This window comes from Balaenoptera borealis (assembly GCF_965194805.1).
Source record: "Balaenoptera borealis genome assembly, chromosome: 14".
Taxonomy (NCBI): Eukaryota; Metazoa; Chordata; class Mammalia; order Artiodactyla; family Balaenopteridae; genus Balaenoptera; species Balaenoptera borealis.
In genome coordinates this window covers 44,875,550-44,899,888 of record NC_138875.1, presented here as the reverse complement: position 1 = coordinate 44,899,888, position 24,339 = coordinate 44,875,550, and the positions used below count along the sequence as shown (strand labels likewise).

At 38.2% G+C, this 24,339-nt stretch overlaps 1 protein-coding gene across 1 annotated transcript in view; it reads left to right on the top strand.

Annotated features, from left to right (window-relative positions):
• DSG3 (desmoglein 3) overlaps positions 1–24,022 on the top strand; it is a 29,421-nt gene extending 5,399 nt beyond the window's left edge. Inside the window, exons 2-16 of the mRNA XM_082354204.1 lie at positions 1,682–1,717; positions 2,239–2,370; positions 4,034–4,189; positions 4,778–4,922; positions 5,916–6,082; positions 6,945–7,073; positions 7,351–7,536; positions 10,007–10,278; positions 11,430–11,569; positions 12,647–12,871; positions 14,542–14,799; positions 18,332–18,471; positions 18,775–18,838; positions 20,227–20,474; positions 21,407–24,022. Of these exons, the coding sequence (XP_082210330.1) occupies positions 1,682–1,717; positions 2,239–2,370; positions 4,034–4,189; positions 4,778–4,922; positions 5,916–6,082; positions 6,945–7,073; positions 7,351–7,536; positions 10,007–10,278; positions 11,430–11,569; positions 12,647–12,871; positions 14,542–14,799; positions 18,332–18,471; positions 18,775–18,838; positions 20,227–20,474; positions 21,407–21,973 (2,865 nt within the window). The 3' untranslated portion in view covers positions 21,974–24,022. The remainder of the gene's footprint in view (positions 1–1,681; positions 1,718–2,238; positions 2,371–4,033; positions 4,190–4,777; positions 4,923–5,915; positions 6,083–6,944; positions 7,074–7,350; positions 7,537–10,006; positions 10,279–11,429; positions 11,570–12,646; positions 12,872–14,541; positions 14,800–18,331; positions 18,472–18,774; positions 18,839–20,226; positions 20,475–21,406) is intronic.
• The last annotated feature ends 317 nt before the right edge of the window (positions 24,023–24,339 follow it).

Sequence of the window (24,339 nt, the reverse complement as noted above, 5' to 3'; positions counted from 1 at the left end):
CATTTTGAGACCTGTTAGAACCACAGTAATGGTTCTTTTTCATGACAATTTTAACAAACACCCTTTGAAATAAAGATTTTACTGAAATTTTTAGAATGGAAGGGCCCTGGTGTTCTATGTCTGGTATGATTATTCCTTTGGTTCAGACTGGGGCCTGCCTCTTTATTATAACCTTCCAAAATAAACAATGTAATAAATCTACATTGTTTCAGGAATAACTGCAGCCTTTGCCAGGAAGAAATCTAAACTGACTATCATATAACTGTCTTTCTATGACTAGTTTTTTTCTATTTATCTATGTTGACTTTGGTTAGAATCTAGTGTAGTGGTGATGTGCACGCTTTAGAGTCAGGCTGCAGGGGTGCAAATCCTGGCTCTCCTGGGGCTGTTGGTTGGGGCAAAGTACTCATTCTCTCATGTCTCCATTTCTTCATCCATGAAATAGGGATTACAATAAAAGAATCTCCTTCAGATGACTGCCATACTAAGTGAGATAGTAAACATAAAGCTCTATGAATAGCAACTGACACAAAAAAATAATCATTTTTTTCTTCTGATTTATTTTTCACAATCTTTTCCCTACCAGATTCTCTTCAGATTAGGTAATCAGTGAGTCACAAAATAGTGGTTAAACATCTGCTGAGGGACAGGTATTGTACGAATTGCAAGAAGAAAAATAATACAGAAGCAATGATTTGGGAAGTTTGCAATTCTCTTGGCTCGATATCACAATGCACATAAAACCATAAGAAATAATAAATCATGGTAAACCATTACGAGCAAAACTGCATGTTATAGAATATGTGTTGTACAAACTCAGAAAAGGAGACATCAGTAAGGACAGTTTCATGGAGACTGTTGGAACTTGAAATGATCTTAAAGGATGAGTAATATTTAAGTGTGTGAAGGGAAAGAAGAATGCATTCCAGGGGGAAAATGACACAGATGAAGGTCCTGTATGCTCTTGAGAAAGTGAAGACCCTGGCCCACCTGGCTTCATTTTATCTTTATTTTTTTCAGATCAGTATGAATATTAAGCTCAAATTTAAATTGAAGTAGTAAGGCAGAGATGCGCAGATCCATGTCCCACAGAAAACAACACTAGTGACTGGAATAGCATATCCCGATCTTTTACGTTTCATTCTCTAAATTAGACTAGTTCCTTTCCACTCTCTCCACTCTTATATGACTAAGAAAATGCCTTACCCTGCAATTGCAACTAACTAATACAGGATTGCCTTTGTACAAGTCAGTAGCGTAGGTCGTGGCTTTTAATAATCTCCTATGGCACTTTCTGAAGTTTATCACAATGATGCTCACCATTGTTTCCCAAAGCAATAGCTTCCATAGCTCCCGGGAAGTGTTTATAGAGCAGCCAGGTAAGAAAAGTCTGGTTGCTGCAACAACTGTTAGAATTTTGAAAAGTCCAATAGATTCTCCTGTGTATCATTGAAATGCTGTAGTCAGATTAAAGAACTGAAAGAACTTGTTTATACGAAGAGTATTTTCTTTTTTTTGGAAGGATTTTGCCCTTTGAATACTGTGTCTCCAAATCTACTTCTTTTGAAATAGAAACAAACTACAATATGAACAGCAGAATGTAAAAACCAGGATTATCGTCTTATATAATTGCTTATTTGAAAAATTCACATTTAATTTGACTTTATTTAAATGTCTACAGGTGGTCCTTTTGGTTCATGGAGAATGGAGAATAGAGGTAAAGTATGAAAACGTTTTTTGTAATTAAAATAATAGTTTAGTTAAAAAATTAAAATTGTACTCAGGAAAAATAAATATTTAATGTTTTAAATTATTTAATAATTTAATTGTGAAAATATAATTAAAATTCTAATGGCTAACCTAATAATATTTAAATACTAGCAAGAAGAAGTGTCATTATTGTAACTTATCGCATACATTCTTCTTATCTTAAATAAATCAACAGGTTTTCATTAAACCTGTCTTTTATGCACAGAATAGTTAGATGTTGTGGAATATATATAGAAAATATAAAATACGATTAAATGCTAATATTAAAAATCATATAGCTCTGTAGCTATTGTAGTTATTTAATGTTTCTTCTTAGCTTGACAGTGTGAGGGAGAGAAAATTAGATATTTAACAGTCTTAGAGATCTTGAAACATAGGAGGCTCCTCAACCTAGGTGTCTATAATTAATACTCAAAGCAAAAATTTCCAACAATGTGCATAATAAAATGGAATCCCTTTTTACATAAGACAAAAGGGCAACATGGAGAATATGAGACAGCGGTACAACAAGGCAAAAGGAGATACAAACGTGAATGGGTGAAATTTGCAAGACCCTGCAGAGAAGAAGAAGACAACTCGAAAAGAAATCCAATTGCCACAGTAAGTATTATGAGCAGAAGTAATGTTTTCAGAATAAATGTACTAGATGTAAATTAAAATAATATGGCAATTCCAATTAGCAAAATGCAGACTGAGGAGTCCACAGAACAAATAACCTGGTATCTTCAACAAAACAAAAAACACAGTAATAATAGTAATAACAATTTAAAAGAGAGACAGATGAAGGAGCTATAGCTTCTAGAGTAATAAAACATAATTAAGAGACATTTCAATCAATTTCAATGGATACACCTTTTTGGATTCAGATTCTAGCAAACAAATAGAAAAATTATATGGAAAGTGCTTTGTTTGGGGCAGCAAATTATGCTCCGAGAATAAGATTTTTACCAGTAATTTATTTAGCACGGGTTCACTGCAGGAGTTATAATAATTTCACAAGCCAATAACATATAAGATAATGTCTCCCAATGAACCAGTAAATACCGTACTCCTAACCACAAGTAGATTAATCACACTATTATTGTTCCAGGCAAGGGAGAGGTGAAAGGAATAGAGTACAAATGTAGTTGAGTTGTAATTTTCTACGAGTTGGTTCTTGGGAGAGTCAGTTTAGTCAACCACAAGCTGATGTCCAGTGCAAAAGCACAAGTCCCTTATCACTAGAGCACGTTACTAGGGAACAGAGGCGGTGGTACTGGCAAGCAAGATCGTGGTTTTCACCACTGCCAGGCAAAGAGCTGCCTTGCCCAGGCAGGAGCTAATAATGCCTCAAGGTCTTCAAGAGAGCTATTTAGATCAGCAAAGAGTTGCCTTGCCCAGACTGAACGCTCTCAAGAGGTCCTCATAATCTCCTGATATTTAAAGCTTAAATGTCCCTCAACCATAATGGCTGCTCCACATGTTCGTATCAATAAGCTCCCAACATTGCTCCCCAATAGCTGAGCTACTGAATGTTTATTGACAGCCACGGATGTCCATGATGACATCCTGACACAGCTTCCTCAACGTAAGCAACTTCACTCTTAGAACAAAACAACTTTATTCTTAGATTTTTTTTTTTTTAAAGTGGATTTGAAATCATACCATACCAATACACAGCAATAAGATAATTAAAGATGGTTGAGAGTCAACATGGGATTGGCCATGTATTCAGAATTGTTGAAGCTGGGTGATGAGATATATCAGGTTCATTATACTCTTCTAACTTGATAATATATTTGAAGTTTTCCCTATTAAAAAGTTTTAAAAATAATAATAAAAGCAATGCATTCTAATATTAACACTTACTATATAATCCCTTTCCCTTTTTTTCTCCAGCTCCTCCTTTTTAAACTAAAATAAATGTCTTTTTTGTTTTTTTAATGTTACCTGCGAAGGAAAGGAGCATTCAGAAGTAGGCTTGTCAGTATGAAGTGTCCTTGACTTTCTCTCAACCTTTTAACATCACCATGGTGACCACAATCAGGGCAAATATTCTAAAGCCAGAATGATTAACGACACATTGGTCCCTAGTGGTCAACAGAAGCAAAAATTTGAATTTATTTCACATTCCTACTATCTATCAAGGCAAAAAAGTAAACAGCACAGTGTCAAGAAAGTGTGAATAAAATGAATAGATTGACTTGAGAGTATGGAGGAGAGGAGGGGAAGGAATAGGCCTGAGTGATGATCACCTTAACATTTTGGGTATTTTGGGCTACAGATTACTTCAGATTTCCAAGTAAGCCAGGAGATTACCTACCACATTACTGGAATAGGAATTGATGAGCCCCCTCTTGGAATCTTCACTGTTGACAGAAACACTGGAGAAATTAACATAACAGCCATAGTTGATCGTGAGGAAACCCCAAGCTTCCAAGTAAGTTTGTGTTCTCGATATTGGCCACCCTTCCCCTCGTGCACAGTGGCTTTAGAAGGTTAATTTAGAAGAGAGATCAGTGCATGAATCCATCCACCAACAAATAACAATATTAGTCCCTCTACAGAGAGCCTCCCCTGGACTTCCCTGGCAGTCCAGCGGTTAAGACTCTGCGCTTCCTCTGCAGGGGGCGCAGGTTCGATCCCTGGTTGGGGAACTAAAATCCTGCATGCCTCGCGGCAGGGCCAAAAAATTAAAAAATAAAATAAAACAAAGAGCCTCCTCTTATGGTTGTGCCCCTGAAGGAATACCCCAGGAGGGTGCATGAGCGCTCAACTCCAGCACGCTGCTTGCCAAGAGCTTCATGCTGCCAGGAGACACGTACCAGCCTGCAGGAAGGGGCAATTTGCCCAACTGGTACGCCCAGAGTCGGCACTTTTTCCTGCTTTGTCTCCTCTCTGGGGAAATACTTTTCCTCTTTGCACAAAAGCACTGTACATGCCAGGAGAGGCCTTATCTCTACAAGTTTTAATAGTAGGCAAACTAAAGTTTGTAGAATGTTAATTAACATTTCCCCTCCTTTTCTAGATTACCTGTCGTGCTCTCAGTGCCCTGGGACAAGATGTAGAGAAACCGCTTATACTAACAGTCAAAATTTTAGATATAAATGACAATGCTCCAGTGTTCTCAACAAGTATGTTCATGGGTGAAATTGAAGAAAGGAGTGCTTCGAGTAAGTCTTTTGCAGTAACTACCATTTAAAATTTTTTTTTTTTCAGATACAAGTGTCACTATAGTACATCATTTTTACAAGCTAGTTTATTCTCTTAGTTTCATCAGTAGTTTTGAAGAAAAATTCGTCAAGATAACCTGAGTCTTCCTTTCTAATATTTGTGGTTGAGCTACTTGTTCACTGCCAGTGTACTATATTTCCAAATTGTGATTGTGTTATCAAGTCAAAGCTTATCCTAGTCACAAAGATAAGGAGGTGGCTTTAGGCAACCTGGATGCATCAGCTGGGCTTTTTTAGGTTATAAGGGACAGAGATATACTCATTACTTGGATAATGGGGGGGAAGGGAGAATTATAAGGCCATCCAGCAAGGGAAAAAATAAAGAGAAAATAGTCCCAACCTCAACACAACCAACCAAGGCTTAGTGAGAAGTGGAGGATTTTTACCAGAAGGCACCGCAGCTCACCTGATTGAGAGAGACAGTAAGAGATATTGCAAGTGGCATGTAATATTTTTTTAGCACACAGATAGTTTTAAGATTTTTTTAAAAATTTTTTAAATAGATTTATTTTATTTATTTATTTATTTAATTTTGGCCGCGTTGGGTCTTTGTTGCTGCGCACGGGCTTTCTCTAGTGCGGAGAGCAGCTTGCAGTGCGTGGGCTTCTCCTTGTGGTGCCTTCTCTCTTGCGGAGCACGGGTTCTAGGCGCGCGGGCTTCAGTAGTTGTGGCGTGTGGGCTCTAGAGCACAGGCTCAGTAGTTGTGGCGCACAGGCTTCGTTGCACCGCGGCAGGTGGGATCTTCCCGGACCAGGGCTCGAACCCGTGTCCCCTGCATTGGCAGGCATATTCCCAACCACTGTGCCACCAGGGAAGCCCTCTAGTTTTAAGATCTTAAAAGACAAAAATCAGTTTGAAATTGTGCTGAACATTTCATGTGAACATAGTGTCAGTCTTTACATATTCCTTAATAAACTTCTTCCGTATTCCTAGACTCACTGGTGATGATCCTGAATGCCACAGATGCAGATGAACCGAACAACTTGAACTCTAAAATTGCCTTCAAAATTATCTCTCAGGAACCTGCAGGCACACCCATGTTCCTCCTAAGCAGACACACCGGGGAAGTCCACACTTTGACCAATTCACTTGATCGAGAGGTAAAGCAAGGCACTGGGGAGCGTTCAATAACTCAGGATTCGGTTGTAAGAATGTTAAGAGAGGTGACTCCTTTCTACCTGAGAATGAAAGGAGAAAGGAATAGAGGTTCCCAGGACTCACTTGGCCCAATCTAGGGAAACTCCTTGCATCCTAGTGTGATTCTGCTGGAGTAGGATGTGTACTTGAGACCTGCGCAATCAATTGTACCTAAGGAAACAAGTGTCAGCATACCCTTGGGAGTTAAAGCAGGGGAGTGAGGGAAGGCATTGCATGCACGACAGAGACTGAACTGGGGTTAATCCCTCATATGATGGAGGAGAAGGAAATTTCTTAGATGGAGGGAGAAATTTCTATCTGGAGTAAAGCCTTCTCTGGTGTCATGCTTTTTCTCCTGACTTCTCTCAAATTTACCCCTACTTCCGGAATACTAAAGAATCCCCTTCCTCTCTCTGCTCCATTGTCCTACCACCACATCTCCATCAATGCACGCTACCCCATCAGACTCTGTATAACTTTTATACAAGTGATTTTCCAAACAGACCAGCAGGGAAGCTCTGTAAGTGAGTTTCCCTCTGATAAACATCCCACCACCCTCATTGTCTATTTTTGCTCTAAGTGTACTATCCTGCCCTAAGAAGCTCAGAGAAAACCTGTACTAGCCTCATAAAGACTTCCACCCAACCATCCAGAGCCCCACATACCTCCTCTATGATGGACGATGAACGGTGCGTGTGGTCCTTCTAGAGAATGAACCATGAACTTGAATATTTTCACCTCCTTCCCATAGGAAGCAAGGAGTTGTCATTCGTACCTCTGGCACTAGAAATTAATCATTTTTCTTTATTTTTTCTCCAAATTTAGCAAGTTAGCAGGTATAATCTGGTTGTGCATGGTGCAGACAGAGATGGAGAAGGACTAGCAACACAATGTGTATGTAACATTACAGTGAAAGATGTCAACGATAATATCCCAACGTTCAGAAAACTGCAGGTGTGCCTTTCATTCCTTGAAAAATAATTATATATTTTTTTATGTTATACCTTGCCATCCTAATCCAGGATTTGCCTGCTTGCTGGCTTTTATTTGAGCTCTCTGCACTTTTCTTTTAAAATAAGCTATTGTAAAATATAAGAATTCAGTAAACAGCAAAGAGGCAATACATAATTAGAGAATTAATGACTAATGCCATTCAGAATGAATACAATTCATTTAGATAAAGCCTGACAGTGAGTCTTAAATTTCGCTTTTTTTTTTTTTTTTTTTTTAGTATTCAGCAAGTATCAAGGAAAACACTTTAAGTTCTGACTTGCTTCGATTTCAAGTAATAGATTTGGACGAAGAGTTCACAGATAATTGGTTTGCAGTGTATTCCTTTACCTCTGGAAATGATGGGAACTGGTTTGAAACACAAACTGATCCCATAACTAACGAAGGCATCTTGAAGGTGGTTAAGGTAAGGTCTGATTTCCCTTCAGTGGGAAAAATGTTCTGTATTAACCAAAACTATTACGATATTTTAACCAAAACTGTCATAAATAAACTTTATTCACTTATGAATAATAATACCACTTCTTTATAGAAAACGTAAAAAACACATAAAAGTAGATAGAATTTTGAAGACACACATAGCCCCATTACCTAAGGAAATTCTCTTAACATGTTGATTTGTTTCCTTCCAAGCTATCACACTTTCTATAGAAACACAAACACACTAATATACATATATTTATCGGTGTGCCTGTTTTATGCACAAGAAAGTAAAACGCACTTCCCGACTTAAACTCGGGAACAGACAAGAATACATGGAATAGTTGCTTGTGAATTTGTCAACTTACTTTAAATAGATTAGCTACGGTCCTCAGAGGGAAAAAAAAAAATGCGACTTTTTCTAGAAAACGGAAATGTAAAAACTAAATCTGCAAAATAAAAAATAAATAATTGAGTAACACTTCCATTTAACAGGCTTGGCTACAATAGACCCTTCATCTGAAATAACATAAGGCTATTTAATGCCTGGATATTGTATAGACTAGAAGAATATTACCACTATTCTGTGACATTCCTTGTCACAGAACATTGGACTATATGGGAGCTTCTCTCTTTAATTCTGTGACTCCAGTAGAATGACAGATCCATAATATTCCTTAACAGGGAGATCCCTGGAATTCTAGATTGTTGGAAGCCACATAAGCGGTTGCTATTACTCTGCTTTTCAGAGTGGGTTACAGCCATCCTCAGTTGCAAGGGTTTTGTTATAAACTCCCGACAATGCCTAGGAATGAGATATTCCCAGTCTTCTATGTTGGTGTCATCCAGTCTCCCAAACTAGAAACCTGGGCCTTATCCTTCAATCGTGGCATTTTCTCACCACCCAGAGCCAGACATCAAATTCTGCCCTAGAAACTGTCCTTAAAGTCTAGCCCTGGTCTTCCTTCTCACAGCCTGTGCTCTTCTCAGCCTTGCCCCCTCCCCTCCTGATTGACGTACCTACCTCCTGTGTATACTTCCCTTCATTCTCCTTCGATCACATTTTTCTTAAAGCCAATTGGGACCAGTTACTCTCCTCTTTAAAAACTTTCCTTGTTCTCCATTGGCTGTGAAAATGGCCCTCAATCAAGATTGTCCATGTGAATCACCTGCAGCTTCTCCCAGCCTGTGGCAAGTTAGGAACTACTGGTTCAGTTGGTCTGCAGGGAAGGCCAGGCAGCAAGCGGCTCTTAAAGGCTCCTCAGGGGACTCTTAATATGCAGCCAGGGTGATGACCACCTGCTGGCCTTTGAGAATGACCTTCAACCCCCTCAGAATTGCATCCAAGGCCTCTCGGCAGCCATCTCCCTATCACCTTCTGTAACCCTGGTATTTGCAAGTGCTTTCACTCTGCCTGAATAACTCCTCCTCACCCCGAATCACTCTGCTCACATGAAAACCTCTCGGAAGCCTTTCCTGACTTTCTCCAGGACAAGTCTTCACTCGCTTTCACACATAGACTCTGTAATCTCTTTTGTCAATTACCCCTTATATTATAATGACCTATTTAAGCATCGTTCTCTTCTTCTCCACTAGGAAACACTTGAGCCCACAAAACCAGTCATTGCAAAGTTAAAACTCAAATCTGGATCTCATACCTTAATTATTTTCAGTTATACACAAATGTAACCAAAATGAACATTTCCTTATCCCATCACCCTTAAAAAATTTACTAGTGAATGGAAAAAACTATCCTGGGATACCTCAGGCCTTGATTTGGGCCACCTCAATAACAGGGTCAAACAAATAGGTAACACACAGGACTATCTGAAAATGGTTCTATGAAGAGTCGGTGGGCCACCCACTCACTGCTTTGCAGAGGCCTATTTGCCAACCAAGTTTATTAAGATAATTTATCGTTGCCAACAGGGAATTTTTAAAGCCAGAAAGGATATTATTGCACAGGAATCCAATAACTATTCTCTGAATGGACGTAGCTGCCATTTACAGGAATGTATTATGGGCCTTAATTAGTTCAGTCCTTACAACAATCTGATGAGGTAACAGTGTTTTACCAGAAGCAAAAAGTTGAGGATCAGAGATAGTAAATGTGCCCTGAGTCACATAGCTGTTAAGTAGCAGAATCAGGGTTCAAACCACGTTACCATAGAAAATTTGTGATTCTTCCCACTGTACCACACAGCCTGAAGAAACTATAAAGGTGTTTTGTTAGTCTATAAAGAAGTACTCTGCTTCATAAGTATCTGTTACCAAACTGAGGTTTCATGAGTTACAAATTCTAAAGGATTCTCATCACAGCATTGCAATGATCTGTGAAACCGTTTCGCTGTATAGAAATAAAGGATTCATTCATAGCACGTAGCATAGAGCTCTCTTGTCCTCTTTCCAGATATTTTTGTGACGCCTCTTTCCTTCTAATTTTATTTTTACTCTAGTCTCTAGATTATGAACAACAACAAACTTTCAAACTTAATGTCACCGTCAAAAACAAAGCTGAATTTCACAAATCAATAATCTCTCAACATGGAGCCCAGCCAGTCCAACTCATAATCCAAGTAATAAATATGAGGGAAGGAATTATATTCCGTCCTCCTTTCATGATATTTGTTGTCCCAGAAGGCATAAGCGGTATATACCTGATCAGTTATATCGTGGGAACATATGAAGCCATTGATGAAGACACTGGCCAAGCTGCCTTAAATGTCAAGTGAGATTTTATTTTAATATTTTATTATTCCTTGAATTTTTTTTTATTTTATTGAAGTTTAGTTGATTTACAATGTTGTGTTAATTTCTGCTGTACAGCAAAGCAATTCAGTTATACATATATAATCTTTTTCATATTCTTTTCCATTATGGTTTATCACAGGATATTGAACATAATTCCCTGTGCTATACAGTAGGAACTTGTTGTTTACCTTGACTAGTTTTAATTTATAAACTATTACAAAATAACATCTAAACTATTCTGAGCCAAGGATACAAAGGGATACAAAGGCAGCCAACTCAAGGAACCATATAACTCAAGAAGAGGCATGCTATGAGCAAAGGTAGCATAAGCATAAGTTAAAGTGGAAACTAAGAAAACAATGACTTAGCCTGTCTAGAGAGATCAGGAAAAAGTTTCATGGAGACTTTCAGTTGAGCCTTAAAAAAGAGTAGAATTTCACCAGAAGACCGTGGTGCAGTCAGATAGAACAGCACATACAAGACACATATGCCTAAAATAGTAGAGCACCATGCAAAGTAGCTGCTGCAGTATAAAGAACAAGGACACAGGGACTTCCGTGGTGGTGCAGTGGTTAAGAATCTGCCTGCCAGTGCAGAGGACATGGGTTCGATCCCTGGTCTGGGAAGATCCCACATGCCACGGAGCAACAAAGCCCATGCGCCACAACTACTGAGCCCACGTGCTGCAACTACTGAAGCCCACGCACCTAGAGTCTGTGCTCCACAAGAGAAGCCACCGCAATGAGAAGCCCGTGCACCACAACAAAGAGTAGCCCCCGCTCGCCGCAACTAGAGAAAGCCCATGCAGCAACAAAGACACAACGCAGCCAAAAAGAAATTTAATAATAAAACAATAATAATAATCTTCATTAAAAAAAAGAACAAGGACACAGTTATTTTACTGAGCAGAGCAGAAAATTGAAAAACCAGGCTAACATATACTTAAGGATTATGAAATACTGCTTGTCTGTGCTAATATGTTAAGCTTCTGCTGCTTTTATAAAAGTATGTTTCATAGTCTTATATTAAGTATAAATATATTAAATACTAATGAGTCATTTTCATTAAATAGGTAACATTCCATGTTTGAAAAAAAAAAACCTATTCTTGTCTTCTATTACAAAACAGATACATCTTGGGACGTAATGATGGTGGTTTGCTAATTATTGGTTCAAACACTGCTCAAATCAAATTTGCCAAAACCATTCATTGGGATGCTACTTTCATGGTTAACAAGACAATCACAGCTGAGGTCCTGGCCATTGATGGTAAGAAAAAATATTTCATTTTTAGAGAACTGTTACTCCAACTGGCATTTCTTGATGAATAGATGACTGTGATTATTAACATATTACCTTTATCATTAGATGAAGTTAATTATCTTAGAGGCTCTGGGTCTCAAGTCTGAGGTGGCTAAATCCAGGAGAAGACTGAGAATCCCAGCCTCTCACTTGAGTTTGTTGGGCCAGTGAATTCTGTGTTTGGTCCTGTTGTTTGCTGTTGGGGCAGGAGTTTCTCGGTTTGAGAAGGTGGATAAAGATTGAGACAGAAAGCCTGTCAGGGAAGCTCAGCTCAAATGTGAGGAGCCTTTGTGACTTACTTACACACAGAGTGAGTTACTTACAGAGACCTCAAGCACTTATATCATTGAACAATAAAAATCTTTTGAAATGTTTTAAAAATAATATTCACTGACTATGTGTGTTTCCCTAAGTGTAAAATTAATTTATGCTCAAGGCGATCAGCAAACATAAAAATAAAACAAAAGAATAAACACCCAAAATCATATTATCTGGGAAAACAGAAAAAAGCACTAAGGGAAACAACAGAAATAATTCATAATCCCACCACTGAGAGATTTTTATTTTATTGTTTTTGATAGTCAACATTAAAAAATTTTTCTTCAATAAACTTTATATTTTGGGTAATAAAAATAAATCATAGTTTATTCCAAATACTTTGGCTCAAGCTTTAGAAGCAAAAATATTTCATACAGTCTGGGCTCGTGCAGTAGGATACATTTAAGAAAACTATTATTTTTATGTTGATTTCATTCATAATCAGTGAATTTATCATCTTATAGGTCTTGGTTCCAAGCATATTAAATTAATAGCCATGCTTCTAATCAAGACATCTGCCAAGTTGATAAATTTAAATTTGCTCTCAACAAGGTGTGGAAATTGGGTGACATCATTTTACTTGTGGGAATAACGAATACAATTTCTCACGAGTAGATACACTAATCTGGCTGCATGTGAGAGAAATTTTAAAGGTTTATTTATTTAGTTATTTTTTGTACAACTTGTTCTGTATATTTCTCTAACTCTAAAATGTTATTCTTATAGAAATAACAGGTAAAACTTCTACAGGCACCATATATGTCCAACTACCTTATTTTAACGAAAATTGTCCAATAATTGTCCCGGAAAAGGAAATAATCTGTAGTTCATCACCTTCCGTGGTTGTCAAAGCTATATTACGGGGCAAGGGTGAATATACTGGCCCCTACACATTTTCGCAGAAGGAGAATACTACAGAACCGCCAGTGTGGGAGATCACAACACTTGATGGTGAGTACTTGTAAAGCTGCTTCCACAAATGAAAGTTGCTGCTTCTTTATATTTCCAGAAGGTTAAGAGAGAGTTCATTTGGGAGCAGTTCCTTTCCAAGAGTAGTTTTTAAAATTCTTTGTAATGAAGATGAGGTCCTAGCCTCATGAATTTCTTCTCTCTTCAGGAAAGAAAAGGGATGATATAATATAATATTAGCACTATTTAATATTTTCTGCTTGTCATGTGGACTCCAATTTTTGGATAGCTTTATATTTTTAATTTTTTATCTGTACCTTCACAGCACCCCCAAAAAATAAAAATAAGATTATAGTCAGGCACCTATTTTATTGCAGAGCTGTTTAGGTTTCTAAATACAGCCTTCATGTCTGCAGGCTGTCAACAGACATAAAGCATTGACGGTGTCAGCCTGCTCAAAGCTGTCACTAGTCGGTCACTAGTCAGGAATCTTGAGAGCATGGTGGACTGAAATTTGTAAACCTATTAGCCAATGGGCAAGAGCTAATCCATCCTTCCTTTTCTCCTAACCTTTATCATGCTAATTTCACGTTTCCTCTGTTTTCCAGGAGTCTCACGGAAAAAGCCATTAGACAATAAGAATCTTCTCCCTTTTAGGATTTTATAATGACCAGCAGGCCACTTCAAATCCTTTGTAAATGAACTCACTTATCTCTAGCTCTTTTCTGAACTAATCTTGCTTCCTTTCATGAATGTGCTTACTCTGTGGTACCCTAGTCATAGGGATCTGCCATTGCCAGAGTCACCAAAGGCATCTTGTTCTCCGTGGCCTTCTTTCCTGGGGTCTTACTGATCCTGGTGTAGGGATCTAGCTCCAAATTGTGCATGTAGCCAAATGGGTTTACCAGACACATGTCCAGCGAAAAGCCTACAAAAGAAACATCATAGAGAGACAGGACCTGGCACTAGACACGCCTGTGTGGGTGAGGGTGGGCAAGGTAGCAGTGGTTGGACGAGGTGGATCGGGCACAATGTCAAGGGGCATGATGGGGTCAAGAATGATTCAAGGGATACAACCCTACAGCTTATGAGAGCTGCTGCTGGAGCCCACTTAAGAAGGGAGAGCATAGCAATGAAGAATGGAGAACGATCATTGCTCTTGAGTCAGAGAAGCAACAGGCCTTCACCACAGGGAGTCCCATACAACTGGCATTAGGCTCATGGGTTGAGGACCGACAAGAGCAGCTGACGTAGCAGCAGCCAAAGCAGAAACTCAGTCTTGATAAGTCAGGCACAAAAGCCTGGACTGAGGCGGAAGGGATACATTCAGAGGTCTACACCAGGGTCCAGGGGTTGGTGCAGACGTACAGAAGAGTGGTTAAGTCCCAGAAGAAGGAGGCCTGGGATTTAAATGATGCCCATCTCCCCTCCTCTTTTGGGGGAAAATCAAGATAGGACTGAGTTTTCATGGGGGAGAATAATGGGCCCATCTGGGGCAGACAGGAGGACAAGGAGGCAGTACAACCCCATACACCCACTGATCTCCGATAGCCCTCATATCTGCTCAAGCCTCACCCTACTATTTGTGACAGTGATGTCTATGGCAACTCTGGTTCTGTTCACCAAAAAGAAAAAAAAAACCCATAGTTTTCAGAGCAAGGAGCAAGATACGCCTTGTCCTACTGCTGATTTGTTTGGTTGTTTCCCTTCAGCCACCTCTGCAATGCTACGAGGCACACAGCAGGTATCTCCCAGTGTGTACAGAATCTCCCTGGTCATCGTGGACAGCAAGGGCATGTGGTGCGAGACCCCGGAGAGCTTGGCTCTGGAAGTCTGTCAGTGTGACAACAGTGGCACCTGTAGATCTTTGACCCCGACCGAAACCCCTAATCTGCCTACTGAAGAGAGGCCTGTTAGGCTGGGGCCTGCTGCCATCGGCCTGCTACTCCTCGGTCTTTTGCTGCTGTTGTGTGAGTATGCCGCATCATCGTTCCGCTTGCACCGGGTGTCAGCACATGCAGAGGCCTTCCCGCTGCATGCACAATGCATCTCCGCAGTTGTTTTACAGGCAAAGCTGGGGGAAAATGGCATTTTTCAGGAAAAATCAGAAATGTTTAAAACTAACACGTCACCTGCCAGCAATCTGTATTTATAATACAGAAAAGCAAGTCGTATATGTTAGACATATAGAAAACAACATGAGAGATTCAAGAAGGAAAAAAATGAAGCATGAATAGTCTACACACTGGCCATGATGTTCATGGTCAAAATAATGACTTTATCCATGAGTGTGGCACTTTCTAAAATGTCTTTTCCGTATACAAATCTCATGAAATTCTAAAATAAAATAGAACCCTGACCAAATAAATTTAGGGAAAATATATATCATAAGCCTTGAGCTTTACAATGCACATAAATATATCACAGACTCTGAGAAGTTATTGCTTAATCTAGAATTTCCTCAGAATAGCTTTCTACCTGAAAATATACTCCTGTAAGGCTCTCATACTTAATATATTAAGTTTATTGAACACGTTGAGGGAAATTACATACATGTATTATTTTTCAATAAAACTAAAATTTATTTTTTTTTAATAGGTAGGTTTCAAAAAGTTACACTTAAAATCGTGTGAATCAATTAGTATTTTGAATGTAACAAGTCTCTATTTAAAAGAACTTCATGGCAAATTCTTATAGTATAAGTAAAAGAAATCCTTGATAAATTCACAGTCACTTCCCTAATTTATTATAGAACTATAGACTTTTAGAGTTAAAAAGATTATTCAACCTCTTAATTTAATTTTTTTTAATTTATGAGATATTTTTAAGCCACAAAGAAGAACAGAAAATTGCCATGACAAGCACAAATATAACCACAACTCAGACTTAACAGATATTAATATTTGCACACATATAATCATATAACATATAACCATCACTCAGACTTAACAGACATTAATATTTGCCATATTTATTCAGATCTCTTTAAAAAAAAGAAATAAATTGCTATCCATACATTTAGTGGCCTCCTACACATGCCATATATTCTCCTTCCTCTTTCCCCTTAAGTGTTTACTATTCTAAAGTTATCATGCATCATTTCATTTAATAGCTGAAACTGACACTCAGAGTTTCAGTTTTCCAATGTCATGATTAGTCAATTTCAAAACCAAAAATTTTTCAAGTACCTGTATATGAGTCTTTATGGTACCTTCCAAGAAAGGGAACTTGATTCTGGTTTTCATGTAGTAGTAGATTTATGCATGTCTAACTCTATGGAAAACATATACCATGATAGAGCTGTAATATATTTAATAATATAATATAAAATAAAAGCGAACACTAAGGAATATTGCAGAGGTTTCACAGACTCAGGGGAATCGTCCATTTGAGCCTTGGAAAATGAGTAGGATATAGCAAGTACAAAAAGAGGGAAAGGTGTTTCCAAAGGGTAACAGCATGAGCCAAAGCCAGAAAATGCTTGGCAGGTTTTAGGAAGCACACAGCCTTGGGAGGCTAAAGCAAGGGGAAATTGTGGAGAGTGAAGGAGTTGAAACTGGAGAATGCTTTGGGACTAGTTTGAAAGAGCTTACACACACATGGAAAGGAGAGTTGCTGAGAGTATTTGAATAAAAGACTAACACGATCATATTTGTATTTTAGAAAGATAACATTGGCACAGTGTGTACTGTAACTTAAAAAGGAAAGAACAGTTAGGAGGTTATTGTAATAGTTCACAAGGGATGATGGAGGCCAGGTTTTGAGCCATGGCATAAGACTGGAAAGGAAAGAATTGATGTGCAAGGCACGATGCGGGTACATGGAGAGGATCTGGAGACAAATGGATGGGAAGAGTGGAACAGAAGTCCAGATGCACCACTGAATTTGGCTGCTACTGAAACCATTAAATGAAATTGAAAATATCAGAGGAAGCACAGATAAGTAGGGTGGCAATGATAAGTCTGATTTTGAAATGTTGAATTTTGAGGTATGCATATATCCTCTAGGCTACTGTACAGGATGGCTGTATAGTAGCTGTGGCTCAGGATGACAGTCAGAGGTAATATACTCCATTATTCCCACAATCACATTTGCTTCATGTGAAATATCACCATTTGCAAAATGTCGTATCTTGAATTTTGGGCAGGACAGAACTTTCTCTGGATGCATATGTAAAAACATAATACATATTGCACACACAATGATAAACAAGATTTCTAAAAGACTATTATGGCCACCTAAAAATACTGACCATACAGATATATATTCATCACTTTTCAAAACTAATTTGTCCATTTATAATATTCAACCCTTCCCACACATTTAACAAAGTCATAGAATTAAGAATGGCAATAAGTAAAGAAAACCTTTAGAAGTATCACTTATATGAACATTATGTTAAATTTTGAGAAAATGTATTATGTCCAACTTTTTATTTTATATACTTGGCCTAATTTTTTTCATTTATGTATATATAAAATATATAAAACTGACCTAATTTGTACAACTGATGTAGCCCATCCAAACAATACTGGCAAGTCCTCATGGCACTCAGTACCATCCTTTATCTATATTATCTCATTTAATCCTCACAGCAATCTATGAGGTAGATACTATATATTCTCCCATTCTTTGGATCAGTTAATGGAGGCAAGAAAAGATGACATAATTTGTCCAGCTGGTGTATGGTGGAACCAAAACTCAAACCCTAGAGGTCTGACTCCAGAGGTTATATACTCTTAAATCTCTCACTAAGCTGCCAGTAAGTGAACAGAATTCAAACATTAGGATTCAGGCGGCCTCAGCAGGCCAAAGGTGGAGGTGTGGTCACTGACTACCTAGACTGAGAAGTGCCTCCTTTCTCTCTTGGCCCATTAGCCTGAGAATGATGTTAATCTTTATTGCTAAGATGTGACTGATAAGCACAGAAAGAATGGTTGTTACCCAGGCAGGAAGGCCCCTCCAAGCTAAGAATTCCTAAGTCACAATTAAGAGTGCAATGATATTAGATCATCACTCTAGTTGCTGAGGGAGTTTGCAAGTTAATGGCTATTCTCTAAGAGATCATTAGAGACCAGATTACCAAATCACTATAATGCCCACCTAAAATCTTGACTCTTCAGGTGTGTATTCACTTGACACCATACACATAGCCTCAACATGTACAAATAAATGCAATAATAAAAAAATATATATGACGGAAAATGATTGAGGAGCTGAATGGCCACCTTTATCATTCATCAAACAGTGCCTATTTTAAGAAAACAATATACTTGTCTCAAGAATAATCTGATCTGTCTCCTTCAGTTTCATAATCATGCGAAATTTTAGTATGCTTAATTTACCAAATTTTATTTTGTAGAAACTAATTTTGCTTTCTATTAGATTATCCATAAGCGTTAAAAAATACTGTATTTTCTTTGTAATGTTTCTGACAATTGCCATGTCAAATTGTTTCCAAGTGATTCAAATGTGCTGATATTTTGTTTTCCTATATACTAGTGGCCCTCCTTCTGCTGCTGACCTGTTACTGTGGGACCGGTCCTTTCAGGGGAGTGACCGGTGGATTCAACCCAGTGCCTGATGGTTCAGAAGGAACAATTCGTCCGTGGGGAATTGAAGGAGCCCAACCTGAAGACAAGGTGAGGATACACTTCGTAAAACATTTATTTCAATCATACAGAACAAAATTCGATTTATATTCATATAGAAAAAGAGGTAATGGGGTATAAAAATGATACTCCTGACCCTCAAGGACTCATGAGAGTCAGTACTAAAATGAATGGAGCCTTTTAGGATCTTAGCTCTTCAGATGTCAAATCATAAAAATGGTTACTCCTGGAAGAATTTGGAATTCTTGTAATGTCTCCATTTGCATATCTTACTTATACTGGTGAAATCTGGATAATTTTTAAATGTATTTATTTTTTGCATATGGTTTGTAGGAAATCACAAATATCTATGTGCCACCTATAACTGCCAATGGAGTTGATGTCACAGAAAATTCTGGTAAGTGAACATAAAATTTATTTTTGAAAGCAATAATGGGTTAAATAAGAAATATTGAAAAATAAGAAATGTTCTAAATTCTTTTCTTAATAATTTGCATATTTGTGCACATACTGAGAGATGTTACCCCTGAAATAGGGTTTCAATGAAATGGTTTACTGTTAGTATATCAGTCAATTCTGTGACCTAGCTCTGGCTTCAATAAGTTCATTTGTCCACTGATGTCACCATTTTTTACTAGCTGAAGATTTGTTATACTTTTCCAAACTTTAATAAACTGAAGTAGAGCTCTCAGGGGGTTAAATTATTAATTTTTTAATAAGCAAAGATTTCACACATATAGAAAAATGTAAAGGAAAATATAACAAACACTATGTACTCACCACCCAACTTTGCCTATCAACATTAGTAATATTTGCAGTTAAAGCCTCATGTGTGCACATCCTAGGTCTTGTTGCCCTTCTTCCTTCCCCAGAACTAACAGGATCCTGATTTGAGTTCAATTACCAATTCTTATATTTAATCATTATGGGACAAGGATCGCTTATTTGTCATATAGGTGAAATTATTTATTTCTTTGGTTTACCAGATGACTATTTTATTCATCTTATCTCAATGCTACAACTAAGGTGTAAACTAGAACCATAAGACCTAATGCCTAATATTCAATTTTTTCTTAATTCCATGCTTAGCAATAGATTGTTTTTAAATGTCCAGCCTGAAAAATCCGCATAAGATCTCCCCCAAAAATGTAACTGTCTTTATCAGCTACCTTAATCCTTAATCCTTACCTGCTTCTCCCATTATAATTACATAGCAAAAACTATATTCAGAATTTTCTAGAAAAAATAGCTTTCCATGAAAATGTAAAAGTAACAGGCAAAATAGTCACAGCTTATGAAATTTTCGTTAAGCACCGAGACACCAAATTAACACCTGCTAATTTGCATGATTACATTATGTATGTTTCCTCTTTGGTTTCCATATTGAGCCAATATGACAGCTTAATTACAATTTCTTTTTTCCTGAAAACAAACAAGCATTGCATTAGAAGCTTTCCATTGCTGTGTGCTGAATATTCTGTTTTTACTTTTCCATTTCTGGCCGTTGTCACTGAAAATCTATTTCCTTTGTATATTTTTTCAATTAGCATGTTTTCAGAGCTATTTCATCTGCTAATATCCTCTGTTACGTCCTCACCTCCTCTGTTACTCTCACATAACAGACTGCGGGATGTTCTTATCACCTCGAGTCATAAAATTGTATTTTCTCCCACACACTTGCTTTACTTGGCAACTGCTCACGGATATCAAAGACCAGGAAACAAAACAAAACAAAACAAAACAAATCACAGCATGAGATGTTATCGAATTTTCTCCTGTTTTTAGAAGTTCGTACAAATACATACGCTGGAGGGACGGTGGTGGAAGGAGCTTTGAGAATGGAAGTGGCCACCAACCCTAGAGCAGCTTCAGCATCTGGAGCCGCTGCAGAATTCGGAGCAGCCGCTGGACTTAGCAACGATTCCACAGGACGGTCCGGAACGATGAGAACAAGGCATTCCATGGAAGACACCAACAGGGACTATGGTGAAGGGGCAATAAACATGAACTTCCTAGACTCCTACTTTTCTCAGGTAATTTGGTGGAAAACTTTGTGGCTTTGTTATCTTGTTTACATTAGAGATCTTTCTACTTGACTCTACTTCAGTTTTACAGTTCGTTTGTTTGCAGCTTGGTGAAATACAAGAAAAAAAAAGTAGAGGCTCCTTGTAGAATAATACAGATAACCTAAGATGGCTGCCAAAATCAGGCTACTGGTCAAAAGGAAGAAGGGGCCGGTAGACATAAGATGAGAGAATATGGCACCTCATTCCTCCAACTGGAATAACAACAGAAAGCAAAACCTTTTGCATTTCAGATCAGCAGCATCCTCTTTAGGAATACAAAGCAGCTTATTTTCTATTTCCAATACCATGAAGTATGTCAGAATACATCTGCAAACATTTTTCTGAGAGGGTTATAGATAGTATTCTTCACATTGTCAAGGAGTCCATGTCCAAAAATGTTGAAGAACCATTGAATTAATGACCCAAACATAAAAGGGGGAACAAGGGCTGTGGTCCAAGATTAGGTGAAGTGTCAGGAAGCATAGAATCAAAATGGGACAAGGGTGCAAGAACAGAGAGGACTTTGGGAGGCAGGTTGCTTGCCTCTTGGTTGGTGCATCTTTAGAACGGATCTCACCTACAGTTTCGGTATCAGAACTGGCAAGTGCTGGCATCTAGCCTGGTAGAGCAGATGAAGGCTGACACTGCGTGTGAGGAGAGACTGGCAGGAAGGGCTTGTTTAGGATGAGGATTCTAGGAATATTCCGGGGTGTGGCATGGGCCCTATTTACGGGTCAGGCTCTCACAAGATTGCTGATATAGAGGGTGCCCTTACTTCTATGGATTACCTAAGTCACGCATTCTTGATCAAACCTTGAGTTCTAAGAATGGTATAATATTACATTCTTCCACTGGGTGTCTCTTATGATTCATTTTTTCCCACTTTTCTCCACCTTTAGAAAGCATTTGCCTGTGCCGAGGAAGACGATGGCCAGGAAGCAAACGATTGCTTGCTGATCTATGATAACGAAGGAATGGGTGCCCCTGGTTCTCCCATCGGCTCCCTGGGTTGTTGCAGTTTTATTGCTGATGAGTTTGATGACAGCTGCTTGGACTCACTCAGTCCCAAATTTAAAAAACTTGCAGAGATAAGCCTTGGGATGGATGAAGAAGCCAAAAACTCTCAGCCACCCACCAAAGAGAGCGGTTCTGGGATTGAATCCCGTGGCCAATCCGTACAAGTCCAGCAGTCAGAATCTGTTAGGTACCAGACTTTGTCAGGCAGCCAGGGAGCGTCTGTTTTGTCTGCTTCTGGCTCTGTCCTCCAGCCAGCCATTTCCATCCGTGACCCTTTGCAGCATGGTGGCTATTTGGTAACGGAGACTTGCTCAGCTTCTGGTTCCCAAGTGCAGTCTTCCACTGCAGTCTTTGATCCACTTCTCACACAAAATGTAATAGTGAGGGAAAGAGTGATTTGTCCCAGTTCCAGTGTTCCTGGCAACCTACATGGTCTGGCAGAGCTATAAGGGTCAGGTAGTAAAATCTGTACAGAAGATCCTTGTTCCCTTCTGATGTGACCAGAATGAACTGGAATTATATACTGGCCACATATGGATATGTGAACCAAATTATTCAAAATAGCATAGCAAATCTCACAGTATTGGTCTGATTTGGCACTTATTTGCTACTCTCATAAACTGATCATGATTACAGTCTAAATCGTCTAGTTTATATCCCCAAACTGGATGTGTTGTCACTCTTACTTCTCAAATACTATTCAAGGCCTAGTAAATCTTAATGTTTTACAAAAAATCTTGAGATCATATTCAGTGGGAAATTTTCCTAATAATTTTTAAACTGCAAATGCCATGTGTTTTAGTGGATTAAGTGCTTGGAGTCAAGAGCCCCAGTTGTTGAATCTTTCACCTTTTCTTATATCATTAATAATGATATGTCATAAGGTCTTTGCTAAAGCATTTTGAGCTGCTTGGAAAAAAAGGAAGTAGTTGCAATTGAATTTTTGCTATCTTCTTGGTGCTGGGAGACCCTGGGTACATCTTTTGCTCAAGCTAATGGTATTGGTTTATGCATTAAACTCGCTGCATCTATATTCCTTATATTCTCACAATAAGACAATTTTGAAATAGAAGTATCATAGAAAACTTAGGAAAGTTTAGTATGGTATAAATATTTTGTGTTTTTTTAAATCACCTTGAAAGGATCTACCTAAAGAAAATATTTTACATTAAGCTCCTCCCTACACACTTCTCAGTAACAGTAATCCTGTGTTAATAGTCTTTGAAAATTACTCTTTATTTTTTAAATGTCAGTAGTTAGCTGTAACTTACATATCACTTACAGTGTTGTTTATCATGTTAACCGTGTCTACAGACTTCACGGGAATACAAAACATGGCTTTTCTCATAAGCAAAAGAGGCCTCTGACTAGAATAACACATAGTGAAATTTGTGAATGTGTATTATACACAGTGTTTCTGGTCAAAAAAGGATACAGAAAGGAATTATCAGTAACTCTGTTTTATTAAGCCCAACTCCTTTTAAATTAAGCTGCTACCGCAATTTAATTCTTGAGCATAACAATGTTAGGTAAGCGACGGCTTAGAATATGTCATTTCAGGGGTATTATCCTGATGGCAACGCAGTTCTTCAAATCATTTCTGATCATTCAAGGTCTTCAGCCTTTAGCCCATAGAGAGCACCCTACCTCTTATCAACATTTTTGTCCTTAACTGAGTCTTTACAAGGTCATTGTCTGGCTCTATGCTCTGTTATCTCTAATTGTATATAAAATACTCCTTTCTGGTTTTTGCCATATTCAAAACCTATATTTGTTTTTTAGACGGAATGCAAAGTAATGAAGTGTTTGTTTTTTAACCCAGAAGGGTACAGTCCTGAGGGTTCCTGGGGGTGGGGGGGAAGAAACCCCCTAGATATCCTTACATCTAGCATTCTTCCCTCTCCCTGGTGCCATGACCACCAGGAAGGCACGTGCTAAGACAGCCCGAGAAGCACAGACAATCTGTTCTTCCAAGACTAGGCAGCTGTGGCAACAAGGCTTGCAGGGTGCCCATCTTGAAGTGAGGGGAGCTAGACCCTTTGGAGCAGCCTGCCAGGTCCTGAGGAAGTCACCTTGCTATTACCACTAGGGCCTCTTCTCAACAGAGGGGTCTTGCTCTGGGATCTAGAACACACAGAGTTGACTTGTGACTCTTGTTTATGCATGAGAATTAAATTATAATCAGAATAACCCTTGTTCCAAGTTCAAATGTGTTTTCAGGATCCTCAAAGTATTTTAACATTGCCTCTTAAAATCCAACTTATGAAATGGGAATTTTGCTTCGTTGTCAAACTGCAGAGGAAGCTATGCCATAGTAGTAAAGACTAATAAGGGAAAAATTGAAATTAAAGGAGTTTTAAAATAAAAATAGATCAATCTTGTCTAGAAGGACCTAAAATTGATTTGCCATGTAAACGAAATTCAAAGCAAAAATGTATCTGTATTTTTTCACTAAAAATAAAAATTGTTTTCAACAGAAAAACTTTTTAAAAACTGTCTTTTGACTTAATGTATTATAATTTTTAAACAGTATATACTAAAACTTTAACAGTCAAACGTTGTTATAATAAACCTGCTTTGCAACAAATTTATGAATACTTCCTTAACCATTTAGCAAAAGCTGAACTACTCTCTGCAGTTAATAACTGTTAAGAAATATGATGTAAAAAAGAGATTGCACATGCATTTTTATCAGTATTCTACATTGTTTTTCTAGCTGATACTTTTTCTGCATCCTCCCAGGCAGGAAGGAAGTACTGGGGGACTCAGGATCTCTTCTTCGGGTAGAAATAGTGCTGGATAAGGTGCTGGACGA